General features: G+C 38.4%; 1 protein-coding gene across 3 annotated transcripts; it reads left to right on the top strand.

Annotated features, from left to right (window-relative positions):
* The first annotated feature begins 861 nt into the window (after nt 1-861).
* On the top strand, nt 862-20,742 carry ppp3r1a (protein phosphatase 3, regulatory subunit B, alpha a). 3 transcript variants are annotated; one of them, XM_066678518.1, is made up of 6 exons: nt 862-1,123; nt 9,686-9,725; nt 14,074-14,250; nt 16,082-16,141; nt 16,235-16,419; nt 19,241-20,739. In XM_066678518.1, exons 1-6 carry the CDS (start codon nt 1,121-1,123, stop codon nt 19,286-19,288), a joined length of 513 nt encoding a protein of 170 aa, XP_066534615.1. In that variant the 5' UTR covers nt 862-1,120; the 3' UTR covers nt 19,289-20,739. The 3 variants fall into 3 exon arrangements, with proteins under 3 accessions (XP_066534615.1, XP_066534614.1, XP_066534616.1); XM_066678517.1 differs by lacking the exon at nt 862-1,123 and adding an exon at nt 7,207-7,248 and having other exon boundaries at nt 19,241-20,742; XM_066678519.1 differs by lacking the exon at nt 862-1,123 and adding an exon at nt 8,877-9,281 and having other exon boundaries at nt 19,241-20,741.
* Nucleotides 20,743-20,837: the final 95 nt, after the last annotated feature.

Below are 20,837 nucleotides of genomic sequence, written 5' to 3'. Positions count from 1 at the left end.
AATGGATGGATGGATGGATGGATGAATGGATGGATGAATGGATGGATGGATGAATGAATAAATGAATGAATGAATGGATGGATGAATGAATGAATGGATGGATGGATGAATGAATGAATGGATGGATGAATGAATGAATGAATGAATGAATATTCCACTTAATACAATTTGCTAACTAAATATTTCAGTATTTATTTTTTTAATCTCTGAATGCTGCAAATAGCAGTACAGCAGTATTTAGAGATACACACCTACAATTATGTTTCTGGTATATACTGGTATATACAAAATATTACCTGAGAACATCTTTCTTAAAAAAAAGTAATAAAATATAACATTTTAAATACAAAATAATAATTTTAAAATCATCACAAAAACGTCCAATATACAAATAGGAACGAAGCAAACATGTTGGTTATTATTACAATATTATTATCAATCAATCAAACAATCAATTCACAAGTCACACAGCTCCAGGGACCTGGAGGTTGTGGGTTCGATTCCCGCTCCGGGTGACTGTCTGTGAGGAGTTGGTGTGTTCTCCCCGTGTCCGCGTGGGTTTCCTCCGGGTGCTCCGGTTTCCTCCCACAGTCCAAAAACACACGTTGGTAGGTGGATTGGCGACTCGAAAGTGTCCGTAGGTGTGAGTGTGAATGTGTGTGTGTCTGTGTTGCCCTGTGAAGGACTGGCGTCCCCTCCAGGGTGTATTCCCGCCTTGCGCCCAATGATTCCAGGTAGGCTCTGGACCCCCCGCGACCCTAAATTGGATAAGCGGTTACAGATAATGAATGAATGAATGAATAATCAGGAAGGGGTCCGGATGTTGTTAAGCCACGCCCCCTCTACTTTCACTGCAGTAAAAACAGAGAGAGAGAGAGAGAGAGAGAGAGAGAGAGAGACTAGTTAACTAACTCAATACACACCGAGAGCGATAGACGCTCACACACGGACAGAGACACACACACACACACACACACACACAGAGGGGCCTTTTACCGTGCGCTGTTGAGGCAGACGCAACATTTGTGTGAAGAAGAGCCGGCTGATCGAGCTGCTGCTCTGCGGTCATTTTCTGTTGCCGGTTTTCGAGGCGGGGTTCTTCTGCGGCGCAGGAAACAAAATGGTGAGAAAAGCCCGGCTTCTTCTATGAGAGACTGTATCTGACAGTTAGCTTCTCACTCCACTGATCCGCTCCACCTTAAATGGTGCCGCAGTTAAGGTGGACTACTGGTGAATGTAAACCAACATGAGACTTTTTTAACGACAGCTAGTCAAATTAGACAATTTAATTACATTTACAGCTCTTGGCCCGTCTAGCCTCCCCAAGTGTGAGTGTGAATTTTAAAGACGACGGTAATGTACCCTTTAGAAATGTAAATAGAAGAGTGAACAGTGGTAGCTCTAATGGCTGAACTGGAGGTTGTGTTCGTTTTTTCCCACCGTTACCTCTCATCGCCCTTGCCTTATTCCTCCAGTCTACAGCCTGTATTGTCTGAGGCAGCGTCTGTGCAGAGCTGGTGCGGCTGTTCTCTGGTTTGGATTTGTTTTGATGCAGTCTTTTCTCACTTTGAAACCTTCCGGTAAAAAAATGTGGTTTGTAATACACATTAAAATCTGTAAAAGGCTGCTGAGTGAAGGAGGTTATGGGTCCATGGACCTTAGGTTTATTTGTGAACATTCAGTCAAACAAGTTCATCTTCTAAAATGTACAGTGCTCATAAATCAGTCAGATGTATAAATGCTCGTTACAAATATGTTGGTAGTGTGGCTGTGAGGCCTGTAGTGTACCGTGTGTTTCCGAATTAAATGTGTCTTGAAAATGCTATATTTAAAATAGTTATCTTATAGAGGTTTGGCATTAATTTTCAGAAATGCTCTATTTTTTAGTTTATATTTAGTTCAGATTAGTAAACTGGTTTGGTGTGTGAAATTGTGCAAATTATTCCAATTTCTTTACAGTGGAGTCAGTAACCAAGGGATGTCTAGGACAAATTCAAACGTTTTTTTGCATTGACTATCCAGAAACCACAGATGTACCTAGATGTGTCTTCAGAGTTTTTCAATGTAACTTTGAAAATGTTAACATGGCGTGTATATATAAACGTAACAACATGAGATAATGCATCTATTAAAACATGCATTATTGCATTTTATCACATTATTACATTTTTTGTGTACCCTTTTAGCCTAAATACACTTGGCAAGTCATGAAAATGTCAGATAATAATATTTATTGCATAATTGGTCTATGAAACAACAGTTTATTACTAAGTGTATTAGTCGATGATGGTAATGTGACCAGAAACAGCCTAGTAATAGGTCAGCTCCACTGTCTAAAAGGGCCATGTCATCATTTTGACTGGTGATATAGCACATACCTGTGTACCACGTTATTGATATAGTGCTCAAATACTCTTGTGTTAAATGTGCATTTGAATTGGAATGACATGGTGACTCATTAGAAAAGCTGTTTCATACGTTTTTTTTTTTCTTTGTCTGGAATGTCTCGTTTCTTCACACAATCCCTTGTGTATGTGTTTCAATCCAGTCGAGTGATTAGTGAAATATAAAGAGTAAAATCTAGAGAAAACAACCCTGCCTTAGCTGACCAAGCTTACAAAGAATGGTGAGTCCAGTTTGAGAAGTATAATCTTAGCCTAAATCGTTCTGATGATAAGTGTGCTGCTGCAGTTGTACCATTTGGGAAAGATTCTGACATAGTATTTTATCACATTTTGTAGATTATAGTCCACTATTTACAATGTATGTGTCAGTCCGGCAAAAACATTTCTATGCTGGTGCAAACAGATACTGCTTATGATATTTTCTGAATGCTCATATTTACTACACTCAGTGTTAGTGATGACACAAGCCATTGCCTGCTCAACAGAATTGTCCTGAAAGCAAATCAGACACTGGAATCTGCCTTGTCCAAAAAACATTATTACATTTATTCGGAAAATGAAAAATTCTTGCATATTGAATATTTTGCTTTGAACTCTCCACCTATTGATTGTAACTTTAGGCCTAATCATGAACTGTCATTAAAAGCTTTCATTTCTTTATGACGTGTTTGTTTAAGGACAATAAAGAAGCATTAACTTGGTCTCTGCTTTCATGGGCTACTTTAGGTCTCCAGGGTTTATAATACAACCATTCTGCATACAAGCAGCTCATGTCTTTTTCTGGATGAGGAGAGTCTTGTGACTGCAGAAAACCAACAGCATTGGGGAGGGGTGTAGCAAAAGAGAGAAACTATATATAAATTAATTTAAAAGTTATTTGAACAGTTCTATTTAGGTAAGGCCTACTAATAAACCATTAAAGCAACATGTGATGCTGACCCCTTTAGATTTCTGTTTAGACCTGATCGAAAGAAATGAGCCATTGCAAGGAAATGAATGCTGTCTTAGACATGCATGTTGTCCATATAAAGTAGCATGAGTTAATGGCAATACATTGTCAAGATTGCTCATATGACATCTGCCAGTCAGATCAGTTAACAAAATGATGCTTATCACCTTGCCGGATTTGGTTTGATGAAATAATTTTGACACCATTATTTTTTCAAATAAAGTCAAAAGAATTCAAATGAATAATGATATTTTATGCATAATATATTCATATTTGTATGTTTTAAAAGGACACTGCTTCTGGTTGTAAGAAAGAACAGATTTTAATATATATTAATTAAAAAAATATATATATATATATAATATATATTTATTCATTTTGTCTAGTTTTCTCTCAAGTTTAGTTATGACAGTTCCATATTCTAGGTTTTTCTCCCCTATCACCAAAGGAACATATGAAATGGTTTTCAAAACACTAAGGGACTTTCTATTAAGGAAAATCATGAATTTTAAGCGTACCATAAGTAAATGGTTAAAAAGTGCATAAATGTGAAATTCATATGATTTGCAGTTGAACCTAACATTCTAGAGAGGCTAATAATAGGTTAACACTCCCTCAAACTGCGAAATATACTTTTTTGTAAGCATATTTTTTGTTATTTTTATTATTCATTACTGGGGTTATACACTGTAAGGGGGCTAGCGCACACTTCTTGATTGAGTATTCACTGTTCAAAGCATATTTTTTAGTCTAATTGACTCTGAATGCACAATGCATTATTCATGAACCACACTGATTGTTTCGCCTCTTAGCCTTCCCAGACGATGTTGAGCTCATTAAATAGGCTAGTTCATTTAGGAGGAGGACTCATCCGAGAGAGGCTGACTAATGTTTTATTCATTCCCAGTGCTAGGTTTTATGGGTTGGAATGGATTGGCTTATAGTTTTTGTGTTATTATTTTGTAATATGCCAGAAGCATTCTGTATGCTTAGTTGTCAATAACTGTATGCTTAGACTTTATCTTATTTTTACACAGATTTCAGTTTATTCAGTGGCATTTGAGCAGTGGTTCGAAATTCAGTGTATTGACCTGAATACAGCAAATGTTAAAAACTCCCCCTAATGTCTATTTATATCTGTGCTCTGATCAGGGGCTCTTGAAAATCTTTCAAAAGAGCCTTGAAAAGCAGAGTCTAAAATGATCCAGTGCTTTTGAAACCAGGGTTTACACAGGTATTCTGCAGTGAGACTGTGCACCTGGACTGATTTAGTAACAAAGTAATCCTAAGCCCCCAAGCCTTTTTACCTTAAGTCATTATCTTTCACAGCCGAGCTTTCCTTGTCGTTGTACGTTTCAATTCAATTGTATGGTTTATCTTTCTTTTCTTTTTTTTTCTCCATAATGTAGTATGTGCATATAAATGCAGCAGTTTATTTCACCTTATTGATCAGTGAGACTCTTTAAAGTGAAATCTCAGGCAGAAATCAATTTCCTTTTACTATAAATGAAATTGATCATCTGTATCAGCTTTGTAGCTCCAGTGCATTGCTAAAGAATTAGCTTTGTTAACCAAACATGTCTTGGCAGTTTGATGTCATTTGAGATTTGAGCAGTTTAATCTCTGTAAAATATCTGGTCAATCACCTAGCTCTTGTGTGTAATTTGATGAATATTAGCCACCATTGTGAAACCCAGTAAAAAACAATGAAAAAGGTACAAAAACTCAAAGTCTAGCGCAAACAGTGGGACATGAAATGGATAAATCTCAAAAACAGGAAGTTTACAGCAGGAGGATAAAACATCTAACATTTCAGTTGAACTCAATGTAAAAAGATTCTATTCCAAGTAATTTTGAGGCATTTCTACTGGTCAATTCATCATAACATTTTCATAACATATGACAGACAACTGCTGTGTTCACTGATAAGCCATAACATTATTACAACATCTTTGTTTCTACATTCACTCTCATTCTCTCAGCTCCATGGATCATACAGGAGCACTTTGTAGTTCTACAATTACAGACTATAGTCTAGTTGTCTTTGTGTCCTTTTTCATCCTGTTCTTCAGTGTTCAGGACCAGCACAGAGCAGGTGTGTGGAAAATTCTCTGTGATGCAGTGACACTGAGGTAGTGGAGGAGACATTGTGTTTTGCATTGGTACGAGTGGACACAGCAATGCAGAGAAACATAGCAGAGTCTAATAAAGTGGACACAGGGTTTAAAAACTCAAAACTCTTTCTTTGTAACAGTTATGTGTCCAATAAAATGGCCAGTGGATCTTGCACAGCTCATAGTGAAAGTATGTACACTTTAACCTGTGTCTACAACATGAGCACGTTAATAGTTCAATCTTGTGCTGTGTGAAAGGACTGCAATTTTTTAAAATTGAGCCATATTCGGTGATGTGGCTGTGCTTCAAGTGTTAAAACAGACTGGTGTTATATCAATTCACTAAAGCCAAAAGACAAAGCTTTTTCTTGGGTACAAGCTTCTCGAGATGCTAGGTTGTCCTCTATGTTTAGGTTCTCCTCTGTGAGAAACGCTGTGTTACAGGGAAGCAACAAAGTGTGGTGTGCGAACCACTGGTCGCATAGGTATTACAGGTGAGGCACAAGGAATCGCCAATAAACCTTACTCAATAAAAAGCACCCACTCACGGTGGACTCATTAATAGCCCTTAAACATACTAAAAGAACATTAAACAAGAGACCAAAAATGTAGCTTGCCTGGGACCAAAATATGCTTTTTTTATTTGCAAACTTTTATTTTGAAAATGCGCAACCGAGATTAACGTGTTTTGGCAGCGAGTCAGAGAAGGTCTGCTTTCAGCCTTCATTCTAATATAGAGCTGCTCCAATCATCAGCTTCACTGGCCTCCGATTCACCGTCAGAGTCTGGTTTATAACGTTATTATTATTATTATTTATCAGCTCTTTTTTTATTATCATTATATTTATGGCTTGAGGTCAGTAATGAAAGCACAACAGATAACAATGACGGCTAATTAGAGTTATGAAAGAAGCGTGTATATAACTTACGGAAACAGAGGACCTGAAAATTGTCTATGACGGCCATAGTTAACACTTTTAGCAGTGCTTTCTGTAGTGTAGTATGTAATATTTCATAGTGTGTTGTTTGGGATGCACCCTCACTCTTTAATTCTCTTCAATTTGTCTTCTTCAGCCCTAGATGAGTCCACTAATTATAAACCGCGTCTGTTTTTACATAATGTGTAGCTAGCAAGAAATTGTTGCTTATTTGCATAATGCGAATATGTGCCTCAGAAATCTGTTTGAGATTACTGACACTACAAAAATGTATAGGATTCAGGAAGAGTGCTGCTTTTTTCCTTAATATGTGATATACCTATGTCCATTTAATATGTAACAGGTCCATAGATGACTTTCATACAAAGTAGTATGAAACCCATAATCAAGCCCATTTGATACATAAGCCTTTGACAAGGTTTGTTTAGTTGTACGTTTATTTTTTTTTAGTTAACATTGATCAGTTTGATACAGATAACAACTGAAAACAGATACCACCCATTGTGTACGATCCAAGGTGAATATTTGTGTAAATTGGATTTTTTGCTGTCCTATTCCTTTAAGAATTATCAGTGGGTGCTTCCTGGCCTGCAGCTGCAACCTCAGACAATATTCATCAATCAAGTTAAATTCCCCTGGGTTCCTCTGGAGTGGGCAGTGGGGACTGCAGTAGTTGATGGAGGAGCAGTGCGGGGGATCACATCTGTCAGGCTCCTGTGTAATCAGCAACAGTTTCACCCCACTTTACACAGTGGATGGTACGTTCTATTGAGCCCACGCTCCACAGCGTTGATCCAACAGAGCTGAGCTGTTGAATGCCATTATCCAGTCATTCTCCTAAGGTATAGCCATATATATAAACACAGAAGGCCAGCGCTTTGCTCCCTTTCTTGTATGACTGCTTTCATGCTTGCTTGCCTGATATGTCGTTCTTGGTCCTAGTGAACCCTGTTCTGTCCAGTTTAATATTTTTGCTGTTTTAACACATCCATTTAATCCCAGGGCTGGCTTGTTGCACAACACTAAAATGTACAGGGCTGTGGTCTTCCAGAGCCAAAAGTAAGAGTTTTTGAGAATTTACATTTTGTTATAGATATATAGGCTTTCCAAAGACAAACACATACCTCCAAATATAGTAACTTTTTATAGGAGAATTTCTATTGGTCCATTCTTCATTTGACACAATGGGAAGGACACCTGCTGTGTTCAAATGATGTAGTAAACTAAAATTTGACACGGTGGCGCAGCAGGTAATGTCGCAGTCACACAGCTCTAGGGACCTGGAGGTTGTGGGTTCGATTCCCGCTCCGGGTGACTGTCTGTGAGCAGTTGGTGTGTTCTCCCCATGTCCGCGCGGGTTTCCTCCGGTGTGTGAGTGAATGTGTGTGTGTGTGTTGCCCTGTGAAGGACTGGTGCCCCCTCCAGGGTGTATTTCCCCGCCTTGCGCCCAATGATTCCAGGTAGGCTCTGGAACCACCGCGGTCTAGCATTGAGCAGATATTGACATAATATTGAACATGCTGTATCAGTGAGATGCTGCATGTGTAGATTAAGTTGGGGGTTAGATGTCAATGTATGAAAAAGCATTATACTTTTAATATAGATATAACCCCCAGTGAAAAAAACGTTTGGCAGACAAGTTTCCACAATGTGGTACTAAAAGCTCGATTTTATGCTTCTGCATTGACTCGACGCAAAGCCTATGCTGTAGGGTATGGAAGAGCCCTCGCCGTTGCGAGTGTTTATACTTCTGCATTGGTGTCTGCAATTACACCTCCACACCACTAAGGCTGAATCTCAAACTTCTTCCTCTACACTGTGTAGCACACAATGTAGTAGTGCAGTAGAATTACTTTTAATCTTTAAAGTGCACTATTAAGGGAGTAGGTCATTGTTTGGGACAGATCAGAGTTTACATGAGGTGCCAGGAAAGTAACTAATACAAAGCCGGCATGTGTTTCCCGCATATCGTTTCTTGTTATTGTTTTCCCCCGGAGACCCCCGAACGACACCTTTGCTCGACATTTATATTCATCCCCGAAGCCCACACCATGTCTGAGGAAATCTCTCGCTACAAACTTTCTGCAGTCTGCGTCTTTGTGTGTGAAGGAGTTAATGTTTCTGTACTTCTTCGGTCCGGCATAAACAGTGTCCATCCAAATCTGACCAGTCACAGTTGTTGCGTTCTGAGTCGACGGGATGCGTAGTTAAATTTTTGGAGAGGTGCAGGGTTCGCAGAAGTATAAATTGGCCTTTATATGCATGCCGGGCCGGACCGGCTAGGAAAGCTAAGAGCTAAGAGCAACAAACACAGAGGGCGTGTGACTTTGTCTGCTCAGAATGCTTTCACTCCAAAATATCTTTAAACTGAAATGAGTTGTTTGCTGCTATATTAATATTTAAAATATCAAGTATTGCACCTTTTAAGACAACAGAAATTTAATGTTGCAAATGGTTCTCATCTGCATTCACATTCCTATCCTCTCAAATAGCTTTCATCCCTGGCAAATGGATTGAGTGAAATATTCATTACTGGAGCGTTATGTGTTTTTACATCATATATTTGATAACACTTTACACCAGGTGTTATTTATGAAGATGCGTGATTGAATAAGCCTTTATAGATGATTATGTAGATTCATTTTTGTTGTCATGGAAGTTTAATGTAGCTGTAATGGAGCCTTATGGACAAGCGCCTATAGTTCTTACAATGTTTTCTTTGGTTGTATTTTATGTTCCTAGCTCAGATCTTATGTTGTATGAGACTTGCTTGATTTAAATGAAAACGGTGGCTTTTAGCCCATTAAAACCATATTCTGGTATACGTACATCAACGTTTCCTAATTAACTTGACGCAGTGATATAAGTCAGCATGGTGAGTTATATCTACATGAGCTAACAGACTTCCTATGAGTCATCCGTTTAATCCGAGCGTTTTCTCCCTGTGATATGTAAATAAGAAGCTGTCGGGTGAACATCACAGATGTGCCCACAGAGCTTTAACTTCCTTGCTGAAACTGGTTAGCAGAGATGCAGGGAGACTTATTTCACAGTGAAATGTGTTAACCTGCAGTGGCAATCTGTCTGAGAACTGCTGTATGTGTATATAGGTCATGTTTGTCATTTGACAATATAAAATAAACTAAATTTAAATATGTGCAGTATGTCACAATACCATGCAACTGTCTTGTTACAGTTTAGAGTGTCAAGCCCAAAACCAGGCAGAAGAAAATATATGTTTTTGTTGTATAACTGTTCTGTTGTTTTTCTCCTATATAGGGAAATGAAGCAAGTTATCCCTTGGAGATGTGCTCGCACTGTAAGTATTATGATTTATTATAACCATTTGTTTGTCTGCATGGAGACCATAAATATTATGCCACAGATTTATTTTTCACTCTTTCTTTCTTTTTTTTTGGTCAGTAAAACATCACATGCATAGGCCTAAATGTAATAATGAGACTGTATCACATAGCACTTACCTTGGTGTAATTCTTACATAATTTGTGCAGTAGAGTACAAATACATTTGTATTATTGATCTTATTTCCACCAAACACCAAAGCCTATTTTTAACAAATGCTGCTAAATATATATATATGCTGATGCCATTCATTTCAGTGAATTAGTGCAAACTACTTTGACACCCTCCTAGATGCATCTTTGCACTGTAACATGTGCATTTATCTTTACCTTTCAGTTTACAGTGACATTTGAAATTGGTGTCATGTGGAGATTAAATACAGAGCTAATGGTAGAAACCAAGAGGAGTTCCACTCTCTGTCCTGGCTAAAAATTCCCTCCTCTAATGTGAAGGTCATTTCCAGTGCTGCAGAGTTAGCCTCACTTATTTTTAGTCCTGATAGGCCATTATAATTGGTTTCTTGCCCCTCGTGTCCTGGACATCATAGACATGCACAAGACAAGCAAATTAGGGTTAAAAGAGTTTGGATTAGGTTTAAAAATAAATAAATAAACAAACAAAGGAAGCATGTGCAAGGAAGTTTTTTTTAAGTGCTAGGGTTTTTTTTAGTAATTTTAAGCCATACAAGGGAAAAAATCTTACTTTTTTGATGCATTTTTATATATTATATAGAAGTATCTCAAAACATGTATGTAGAACTATGTTTTAGTGGGCAATACTGCTAGCCACCATGCAGGAACACTACAGTATACTAGTAATATGTCTTCAGCAAAGTCCATAAACTGCATATATAGAAACTAAGCTGCAAAAACAGGCTGTCACAACGAACACTTTAAGGCGCCCAGTGAGGTATTTAATAAGTTGCAGGTCCCAGGGGATCTGCCCAAGGCTTCATTACACAATTCCCAGGATCTTTTTCATCTTTCCTTTTAAATAAACCTTAAAAGGCTTGCCCTTGTATCTATCTTGAACAAAGAAACCCTGGTAATGCAGTGGAGTAGGGCTCTTGTATTGGCAAGTCCTCTTCTTTGTCTTTTGGTATGTTAATGCTTCTGAAATTACAAGAGATAAACAGGTGTATAACCTTGACATACAGCAGACCTGGTTTTTAGTAGTGTGATATTTCAAAGTTACACACACACACACTTTCTCAGCCCAGCTGTTTAACCCATCAACAACACAGACAGTCGTTCACTCACACATGCAGACTTGTCTGTGTGAATGGCTGCCAGCACAAGATTGGCTTAATCCCTGACCATTCTTCTTTGTATGTGTCTGTACCCAGGGGTACTCCATACACAATTCATATATCCCCACAACAAATAATAGTTGCGTTCACATATTGTGTACTACTATTGCACTGGCTATGAAGACTCTGGCATGTTAACTATATTTAAAAATGTTTCACTTTGAGGTCACCCTTAAATTATTCAGTTAAATTTATGTTTTAATCCTCTGACCAAATGATTTTTTTTCTCCCTCCTTACACACAGTGAGACACAAACTGTGAAGGAGAAGTCAAGCATATGCTTCCTTAGAAAAATGTAATGATGCCCTAGAGACCCCAACAGTTGCAGATAGGGCTTTTATCATTAATTGTATTGTTGATTTATTGTTAATTGTAATCTTCTTAATGAATCAGTTTTTGACTAATGTTGATGTGTCATTGATAAATAAGAAAAACTGCCATTGCATGAATAATGTCTGGTTATATTATTTATTTATTTATTTTTGTACCTCCCTGCTCACACCATGGGCTTATTTTATGAAAGGACACATGCTGAGAAGTGACCTATAGAGGCACACAGCAGTTCCTAAAACCATCCTAGCCTGTCTGTGACTCAAAATATCCTGCTTTGCTGGAGTCCCTTGTTGCTAAGGGTTTCCCTGCATGCCTGAGGGTCAGGGCAACTAGGAAGGGGCTTTCTCATGAACACATAGTTAAAAATACATTCTAGTTGTTGCCTAAGCCGCCTACCCGGCACTCATTAACGTAATGGTGTCGGCATTTGGCTCCTCAGACAGGATCATTTTAGTAATGGCTTTAATGATGTCGGAAAGCCGTGGCCTCTCTTTTAGGACTGTGATGCTGTTTGGTGGCTAGGCCTGAAAGTAAAGCGGATGGGTTAAAAAAAAAAAAAGGTTACAGACTTGTCAACCTTTCGGGAGAATGGCAAGTTAAAATTTCTTTCCTTTTAAACACAGCGAGAGCATGTGAGCATCATTGGAAGCTAGCAGATATTTTTTTTCTTTCCCTCCACTCAGTCATGGAGCTTAATATGGAACATTTATACTAATGGAATGGATGTGCTGACTATATGCAGTTACCAAGCCACTGAGTGATTCCTCTTGGTGCCATAATTGGTGTTGATATAGATTGTTATTATTGCTGCTCTACAAGCTGTGATTCGCTCATGCTGATTTCACCAGGAGCAGGAGCTGACAAGGTTAATGCAGAATATTCCCCAGAGAAAGTGATAATGTACAGTACAAAGAAACCTTTGAAAAATGATTGTGAATCTTGCAATTATTTTTCCTCTTCATGAAGACACATTTACACTGGTTGTGCAAAATAGACATCATATACAATATTCACATACTGGCAATCTCAGCATTGCTTAAGTTTTTAAATTTAAGACTCATTTATGCTCCATGTTAAATACAGATATGGATATGCGCACACGCACAGCCTTCTGTCTGTACTCATTTCGTCCGTATTTGGAGAGCTTACCACCTCAGCACACAGCAAAATGCTACTATCACTGTCACTGCCGGGCTGAGATTGTCCCACCACCTGAAAGAGATTTGGTTAGTTCCCTTTCAATAGGAATACTGGATAGGGTTTAAAAAAAGTAAAGAGCTGCAGCTGTGTAGTGTTCGCATTGGTATGACTATTCCATTTGAAATTCGACAGAGGCACAATGCCATAACACTCCAAAAAGTCTCATTTTTACACATTGTGCACCATTTAACTCTAACAGTTAACACAATCCTGCAGTAAACTTAGTCTAGCAGCTACATAAATGGACCACACCTCACCTGTCTTGAGTTTAATTTTATACACCACCTCTGCGTTGATTGCGTTGTGTGTGTGTGTGTATATATATATATATATATACCCTATGTATTCAAAGGTTAATAATGTCTCTCCTTAAATATTAAGAGTATTCTGCTACTTTAAAATGAAGACATTGTGAGCTTGTTCCAAACCCTAGTCTAAAGACAGTCCAAATTTTTACTGTTGCATTGTTGAAGAAACATGTATAATAACCTTCTTTTCACTTGAAGTGTTGAATGAGTAGATGTCAAATAACTGAACCACATCTGTTATGTTGACTTTGCTTGGTAAATTGAAATTGACAGGTGCGCAGATATAAAAAAAAATTTCTTGACATACACAATAAAATTTCTATCTGAATGCTGGCAGCTTCACAAAGAGCACCTAATGTTTGAACATTTCCTTACACATTGCATGATCCAGTGACAAACTGACAACCTGCCAAAATGTATTCACACTGCCAGTTGATCCTGCAAGTGGCAGTACTTCAGGTACATGTAAATTTATTCATATTCACCTCACTCTGCTAATTGTGAGGTCACAGCAACACCAAGCAGCCAACAAGTTATGAAATTTAAACATACTGGAGTTTGCATTCTAAGATATGTACACAACTACATCATATACAAATTTGTTTTTTTTGTTATGAAATATATCAAATAAATATGACTACTGTACTACACAATTCAGCATACATGAATTAATTTTTTATGCTGTTTGCTTGTTTGCATGTTGCTTTGCATGCAACTCTCTCTCTTGAGGGCTTATTTGAAAATTAATACATTAAACTAGAGGTCAGAAATTGTAATGTAAAGGATCATAGGGCAATGAGAATGAAATTATGGAGTTATGATATTCTGAAGCCTCTCAGTAGTGTTGGGAGAGAGTGCAGGGGACAGCATGGCTTTGATGTATAACAGAGAAAGTAAGCCTCTGGCTGGAACAGAAAACACTGCCTTTTAGGGGAAGGGACCAGAACACTGGATGCAAGTGGCTGCTTTGTTTAATGTACCAATTCATCAGGTTGTGCATTTTCTCAGGGGGACTCCATTAATATGTTTACATGCAGCAGCTTTAGTCATTTAGGTCACACACTTGGACCTTTGTTGGCACAGGTGGTGGGTTATTAGTTCTCTACCTGTCTGTTTATTATTTCCCTTTGTTTCCTTCTGTTTATTTACTCTAGTCGATGCTGATGAGATTAAGAGGCTAGGAAAAAGATTTAAGAAACTTGACCTGGATAACTCTGGATCCCTCAGTGTGGAGGAGTTCATGTCCTTGCCAGAGCTGCAGCAGAATCCACTGGTGCAGAGGGTTATCGATATATTTGACACAGATGGAAATGGGGAGGTAGACTTCAAAGGTGAGGCTGAAATGTACTGATCTTACTATTGTGTATAATAAATTATCTGACAGTACAGAGATAACTTTGGCTTAAAGCAGACAACTATCAGGTTAACCTTAGGAAAGCCTTTATTTAACCCATAATTACCCATCTCAGAATTACAAACCGGATACTTTGGGATACCAAACAAATTGTGAATAAAACCTGAATGCACTGATGTGGAGATGGCAAATGTCAATATTTTATTCGTAATAGAACATAGATGACAGATCAAAAGTTTAATCTGAGTAAATGTAACATTTTAAATGAAAAATGTTGATTCAAAATTTCAGTGTCAACAAATCCCAAAAAAGTTGGGACAAGTAGCAATAAGTGGCTGGAAAAAGGAAATTGAGCATATAACGAAAAGCTGGAAGACCAATTAACACTAATTAGGTCAATTGACAACATGATTGGGTATAAAAAGAGCTTCTCAGAGCGTCAGTGTCTCTCTGAAGCCAAGATGGTAAGAGGATCACCAATTCCACCATTGTTGCGCAGAAAGATAGTGCAGCAATACTAGAATGGTGTTACCCAGCGTAAAATAGCAAAGACTTCATGTTATCATCATCAACTCTGCATAACATCATCAAAAGATTCAGAGAATCTGGAACGATTGCTGTGCGTAAGGGTCAAGGCCGTAAAACTCTCTCCGGGCCCTTAAACATCACTGCACCTCAAACAGGAATGCCACTGTCAAGGAAATAACAGAATGGGCTCAGGAATACTTCCAGAAAGCATTGTCAGTGAAGACAATCCACCGTACCATCCGCCGTTGCCAGCTGAAACTCTACAGTGCAAAGAGGAAGCCATTTCTAAGCAAGCTCCACAAGCTCAGACGTTTGCACTGGGCCAGGGGTCTTTTAAAATGGAGTGTGGCAAAATGGAAGACTGTTCAGTGGTCAGATGAGTCACGATTTGAAGTTCTTTATGGAACGCTGGGACGCCATGTCATCCGGACCAGAGAGGACAAGGATAACCCAAGTTGTTATCAACGCTTCGTTCAGAAGCCTGCATCACTGATGGTATGGGGTTGCATGAGTGCTTGTGGCATGGGCAGCTTGCATTTCTGGAAAGGCACCATTAATGCAGAGAACTATGTTCAGGTTCTAGAACAACATATGCTCCCATCTAGACGTCATCTCTTTCAGGGAAGACCCTGCATTTTTCAACAAGATAATGCCAGACCACATTCTGCAGCAATCACAACATCATGGCTACGTGGGAGAAGGATCCGGGTACTGAAATGGCCAGCCTGCAGTCCAGATCTTTCACCTGTAGAGAGCATTTGGCATATCATAAAGAGGAAGGGGCGACAAAGAAGGTCCAAGACGATTGAACAGTTAGAGGCCTGTATTAGACATGAATGGGAGAGCATTCCTATTTCTAAACTTGAGAAACTGGTCTCCTCTGTCCCCAGATGTCTGCTGAGTGTTGTAAGAAGAAGGGGGGGATGCCACACAGTGGTAAAAAATGGTCTTGTCCCAACTTTTTTGGGATTTGTTGATGCCATGAAATTTTGAAACAACATTTTTCCCTTAAAATGATACATTCTCTCAGTTTTTAAACTTTTGATCTGTGATTTGTGTTCTTTTCTGAAAAAAATATTAGATGTTGGCACCTCCACATCATTGCATTCAGTTTTTATTCACAATTTGTTTAGTGTCCCAACTTTTTTGGAATCCGGTTTGTAGATTCACTGCAGCTAAAAGTAGGATCTTTGCAATTTACTGCCAAAGCTTATTCTGCTGCCTTATGATTTCACATTCCTCATGTTTTAACAAGTTCTAACCTTGCCTTTATTTTGCAGAGTTCATTGAAGGTGTCTCACAGTTCAGCGTAAAGGGAGACAAGGAACAGAAGCTCCGATGTGAGTTCAACACCAGTTCTTCTCTAACTATCAGCATCTTTGTTCATGCAGTACACCCTGCTTGAACTTAAACACCTTTCTGAATATCTCCAGTTGCATTCAGGATCTATGATATGGATAAGGACGGTTATATTTCCAATGGGGAACTATTCCAAGTATTGAAGATGATGGTGGGGAACAACCTGAAGGACACACAGCTGCAGCAGATTGTAGATAAGACCATCATCAATGCAGACAAGGATGGTGACGGGAGAATATCGTTTGAAGAGTTCTGCGCTGTAAGTGCCTCCAGAGCTCAGCTGTCCCTTTTGAAACTTGGTTTTACCCAAATCACACACACACCACAAAATATATATATATATAATTTTTTTTATATATATATATATATGCTGGTCCTTAAATTAGAATATCATGATTTATTTCAGTAATTCTATTCAAAAAGTTAAACTTCTATATTATACTCATTCATTACACACAGACTGATATATTTCAAGTGTTTATTTCTTTTAATTTGATAATTATAACTGACAACTAATGAAATCCCCAAATTCAGTATCTCAGAAAATTAGAAGAATTGTGAAAAGGTTTAATATTGAAGACACCTGGTGACACACCCTAATCAGCTAATTAACTCAAAGGCCTGCAAAGGCCTTTAAATGATCTCTCAGTCTAGTTCTGTAGGCTACACAATCATGGGGAAGACTAGTAAAAAAAAGTAAATTTTGCATTTGCTTTGGAAATCAAGGTCCCAGAGTCTGGAGGAAGAGAGGAGAGGCACAGAATCCACGTTGCTTGAGGTCCAGTGTAAAGTTTCCACAGTCAGTGATGGTTTGGGGTGCCATGCCATCTACGGTGTTGGTCCACTGTTTTCTAAGGTCCAAGGTCAACACAGCCATCTACCAGGAAGTTTTAGAGCACTTCATGCTTCCTGCTGCTGACCAACTTTATGGAGATGCAGATTTCATTTTCCAACAGAATTTTGGCACCTGCACACATTGCCAAAGCTACCAGTACTTGGTTTAAGGACCATGGTATCCCTTTTCTTAATTGGCCAGCAAACTCGCCTGACCTTAACCCCATAGAGCTGAAGGCCACTATCAGAGTAACCTGGGCTCTCATAACACCTGAGCAGTGCCACAGACTGATTGAATCCATGCCACACCACATTGCTGCAGTAATTCAGGCAAAGGAGCCCCAACAAAGTATTGAGTGCTGTACATGTTTATACTTTTCAGTTGGCCAGCATTTCTAAAAATCTTTTTTTTTTTTTGTACTGGTCTTAAGTAATATTCTAATTTTCTGAGATACTGAATTTGGGGTTTTCATTAGTTGTCAGTTATAATCATCAAATTAAAAGAATTTCTCAATTGACTTAAAATGTCTTTGTGTAATGAATGAGTATAATATACAAGTTTCACTTTTTAATGGAATTACTGAAATAAATCCACTTTTCTCATGATATTCTAATGTTATGACCAGTGTGCATATGTGAATGAATGAGGGGCCATCAAAAAGAGGGAGAAGGACTAAGAATGCTTGCGTTAGGAGATTTAATTCATATTTCAGCATAAATAAAAAGTAATATAGTATCTGAACTCAACAGTAGTGACTGTTTATATTATTAAATAAAACCACTAATATGTCACTAGGTTCAGTAAAATGTATAGATTAGACGTGGCCAATTTTTTTTTTTAAATGATTAATTAGCATTAAAAAATGTTACATTTTCTAGATAAATCCTGTGCGTTAAAATTTACAGTACTAAAATAATTACACATGCACACAAGCTCAACCATAACATTAAATACCAACTCCTTGTTTCTATGCTCATTGTCCATTCCCCAGCTCAACTGACCATAGAGCAGCGCTCTGTAGTTCTACACTTACACACTTGTCCTTGTTGCTCTGCATGCTTTGCTTGACTACTTTCACCCTGTTCTTCAGTGGTCATTGGCTGGTGTATCATTTTCATCACTGAAGTGTTAGTGTGTGTTGCGCTGTTATGGGTGCATAAGACGCAACTGTGCTGCTGAAGTTATTGCACCTCTCACCATCACTGCTGGACTGAGAATGGTCCAACAACCAGAACTTTGCAGTTTGACAGCGTCCAGTAATCACTGAAGTAGGAAACATGGATGATCAACACCAAATGTCAGCAACAGGTGAGCTACTGTCTCTGACTGTACATCTACAAAGTGGACCAGTGAGGTAGGGGTGTCTAACAGAGTCGGCAGTGTTAACAAAACTCCAGCAGTACTGCTGTATCTGATCCACTTGTACCAATGCAACACACACAGTCACTGCAGCACTGAGAATGATCCACCACCCAAATCATACCTGCTCTGTTATGGTCCTAAGGGAATCCTGACCATTGGGGGGAAAAAAACACAGCAAGGAAGCACAAAGTTGTCAGAGCAACAGATGGACTATAGTCTATAACCACTGTAAGTGGAGCTGAGAAAATGGACAAAGTAGAAACAAGGTGGTGGCCATGTTAGGTGTGTGTGTAAGTGATGTATGTCTGTGAGGAGTTTGTGTGTCTGCATGGGTTTCCTCCCACAGTCCAAAAACACACGTAGGTGGTGGATTGGTGACTCAAAAGTGTCCGTAGGTATGAGTGTGTGTTGCCCTGTGAAGGACTGGCGCCGCCTCCAGGGTGTGTTCCCGCCTTGCGCCCAATGATTCCAGGTAGGCTCTGGACCCACCGCGGCCCTGAACTGGATAAGCGGTTACAGATAATGAATGAATGAACATACTCAGGCATGCAGTTTGCACAGTATTAACTAGAAAGCTTCAATTAATTGAACTCTTGCGACAAACTCAAGTCTGAAATGACATTGTTTAAAGCACTTGGGTGATGTTTTATTAGACCATATTTGCTTATAAAATTTATGCTGAAAAATGTCTTTCTAAAAAATAAACATGCGAGCAGTGCTACTAAAATATGGGGTTTTCAATTAGAATGGCTCAGTTGTTGGAAGCACTTGATGTTACTCTCTTAGCTCCAGGAACAAATTTCAGTCACCAAATGCATCTTTGGGGTAATGAAAATCTTCATTTTTGCCAAACACTTATTTTAACTTCATATTTTTCTTTCAGGTTGTCGGTGGTCTCGACATACACAAAAAGATGGTAGTGGATGTGTGAGCGTCCAGCATCCCCGCTGCCCTCCACAACACGCGCTTTCCTTTCCATGTCTGATGATCTGCTCAAGATATCCAGCAAATGCTCTCTATATTTCAATGAAAGTATTTACTCTGTGAAGCTACCTTTTTGCTAGCACGAGCCTGGTGAAGCCAACGTGTAAGTGTTATTGAACTCTAGTCCTCTCAATAACTTGGTGTAGCACTTTACTGACTGATGAACGGCTAAGAGCATCTCTATCTGGAGAAGGGAAGACGGGTTGGCTTTTGTTCAGTTTTATGTAATGGTGGTTTATTTTTTATTTTTTTTTAAATAGTATTTATTGTCAGGGTGTTATTCTCTTTTTTGATAATTATAGAGAGAGCTTTTAAAGGACAGGAAATAATGTTAAGTACAAATGTAGTTTGATGTGCCAAGCAGAACATGGAAACCAGACAGAAATACTGCCTACTTTCAATTCTTATGGGAAGCCGGTTTGATTTGCGTACTGTTTTGATGCAGTTATTGTTCCTCATTTTTACAATCTTTGATGTTTGTCATTCTTGCATTTAATATTGTTCCAAAATAGTGTTGTTTTTTTTTATTGTGACAATGTTTATTTATAAATGTTTATATTATTGCAGAGTACTTTGTTTAACTCACTGAGCGAATCCAGTAGAAACAGATGCCAAGAAAACAGCTGTCATGGCTTATTTATTCATCTGCTTCTTGAATGCAATTTTCTAAAAATATCTTTGAAAATCACAATTTTATGAGTAGTATTTCATTGCTCCCGTCACAAGTTTTGAGGCATTGGAAAGACTTGCTGAATAGACGTTGACAGTTTAATTGCAGGCATTATTGTTCTTGATAAAAAAGTAAATTATTTTTTAATGACAAAAGCATGCCCCCATCCAAAATACTGTACTGTAGTTTCAATATGACACACCCAAATGCTGCACCTCTATAACCCAATGTAAAATTTTAGCATGCATTTCTTCTTCAGTCTTTAAATCTGTGCGTCATGAAACCCTTGAAGCTTCTCCAGTGCTTGCATGCACTTTTTTCTTTCTGCATGTTTTCCAATTTACAGCACTCCTAATGTTTACACTAAGGTTGTGATGTTAATATCAAATATAAGAATCATTGGTGTTGCGCCTAAGTTTAGTTAACCTTAAGTATAATTAGTGATATTTCTGAAAAGAAGAAAAAAATTCTTGGATTTTCTTCTTGGAGTAAAGCGTGACAGTGAACAGACTTGAGACTTATTCACAGGAGTACCTTATGTACTTGTGGGTTGTGTTGACTTTTTTTTTTTTAAGATTTAAAAGGTTTTTCCTTTTATATGGGGGGAAGTTCATTTCACTCATGTGTCGACGTCCATAGTTACCACATTTCAGGTGAGGGATGTCCACTCTGCATGCTGCATTATATTGCCTAATGTGGGAATACACAGACTTGATACTGTATGAAAATAAAGAAAACTTTAAAATACCACCTTTCTTAATGAATCCAAGACTTGTCTCATTTCCAGTGATGTGGTTTATTTATTTATAGTAATTAGTGATCCATC

This window comes from Hoplias malabaricus, chromosome 8, assembly GCF_029633855.1.
Source record: "Hoplias malabaricus isolate fHopMal1 chromosome 8, fHopMal1.hap1, whole genome shotgun sequence".
NCBI lineage: Eukaryota > Metazoa > Chordata > Actinopteri > Characiformes > Erythrinidae > Hoplias > Hoplias malabaricus.
Note: the sequence above shows the minus strand (reverse complement) of the source record. Positions and strands in the feature narration are given on the sequence as shown.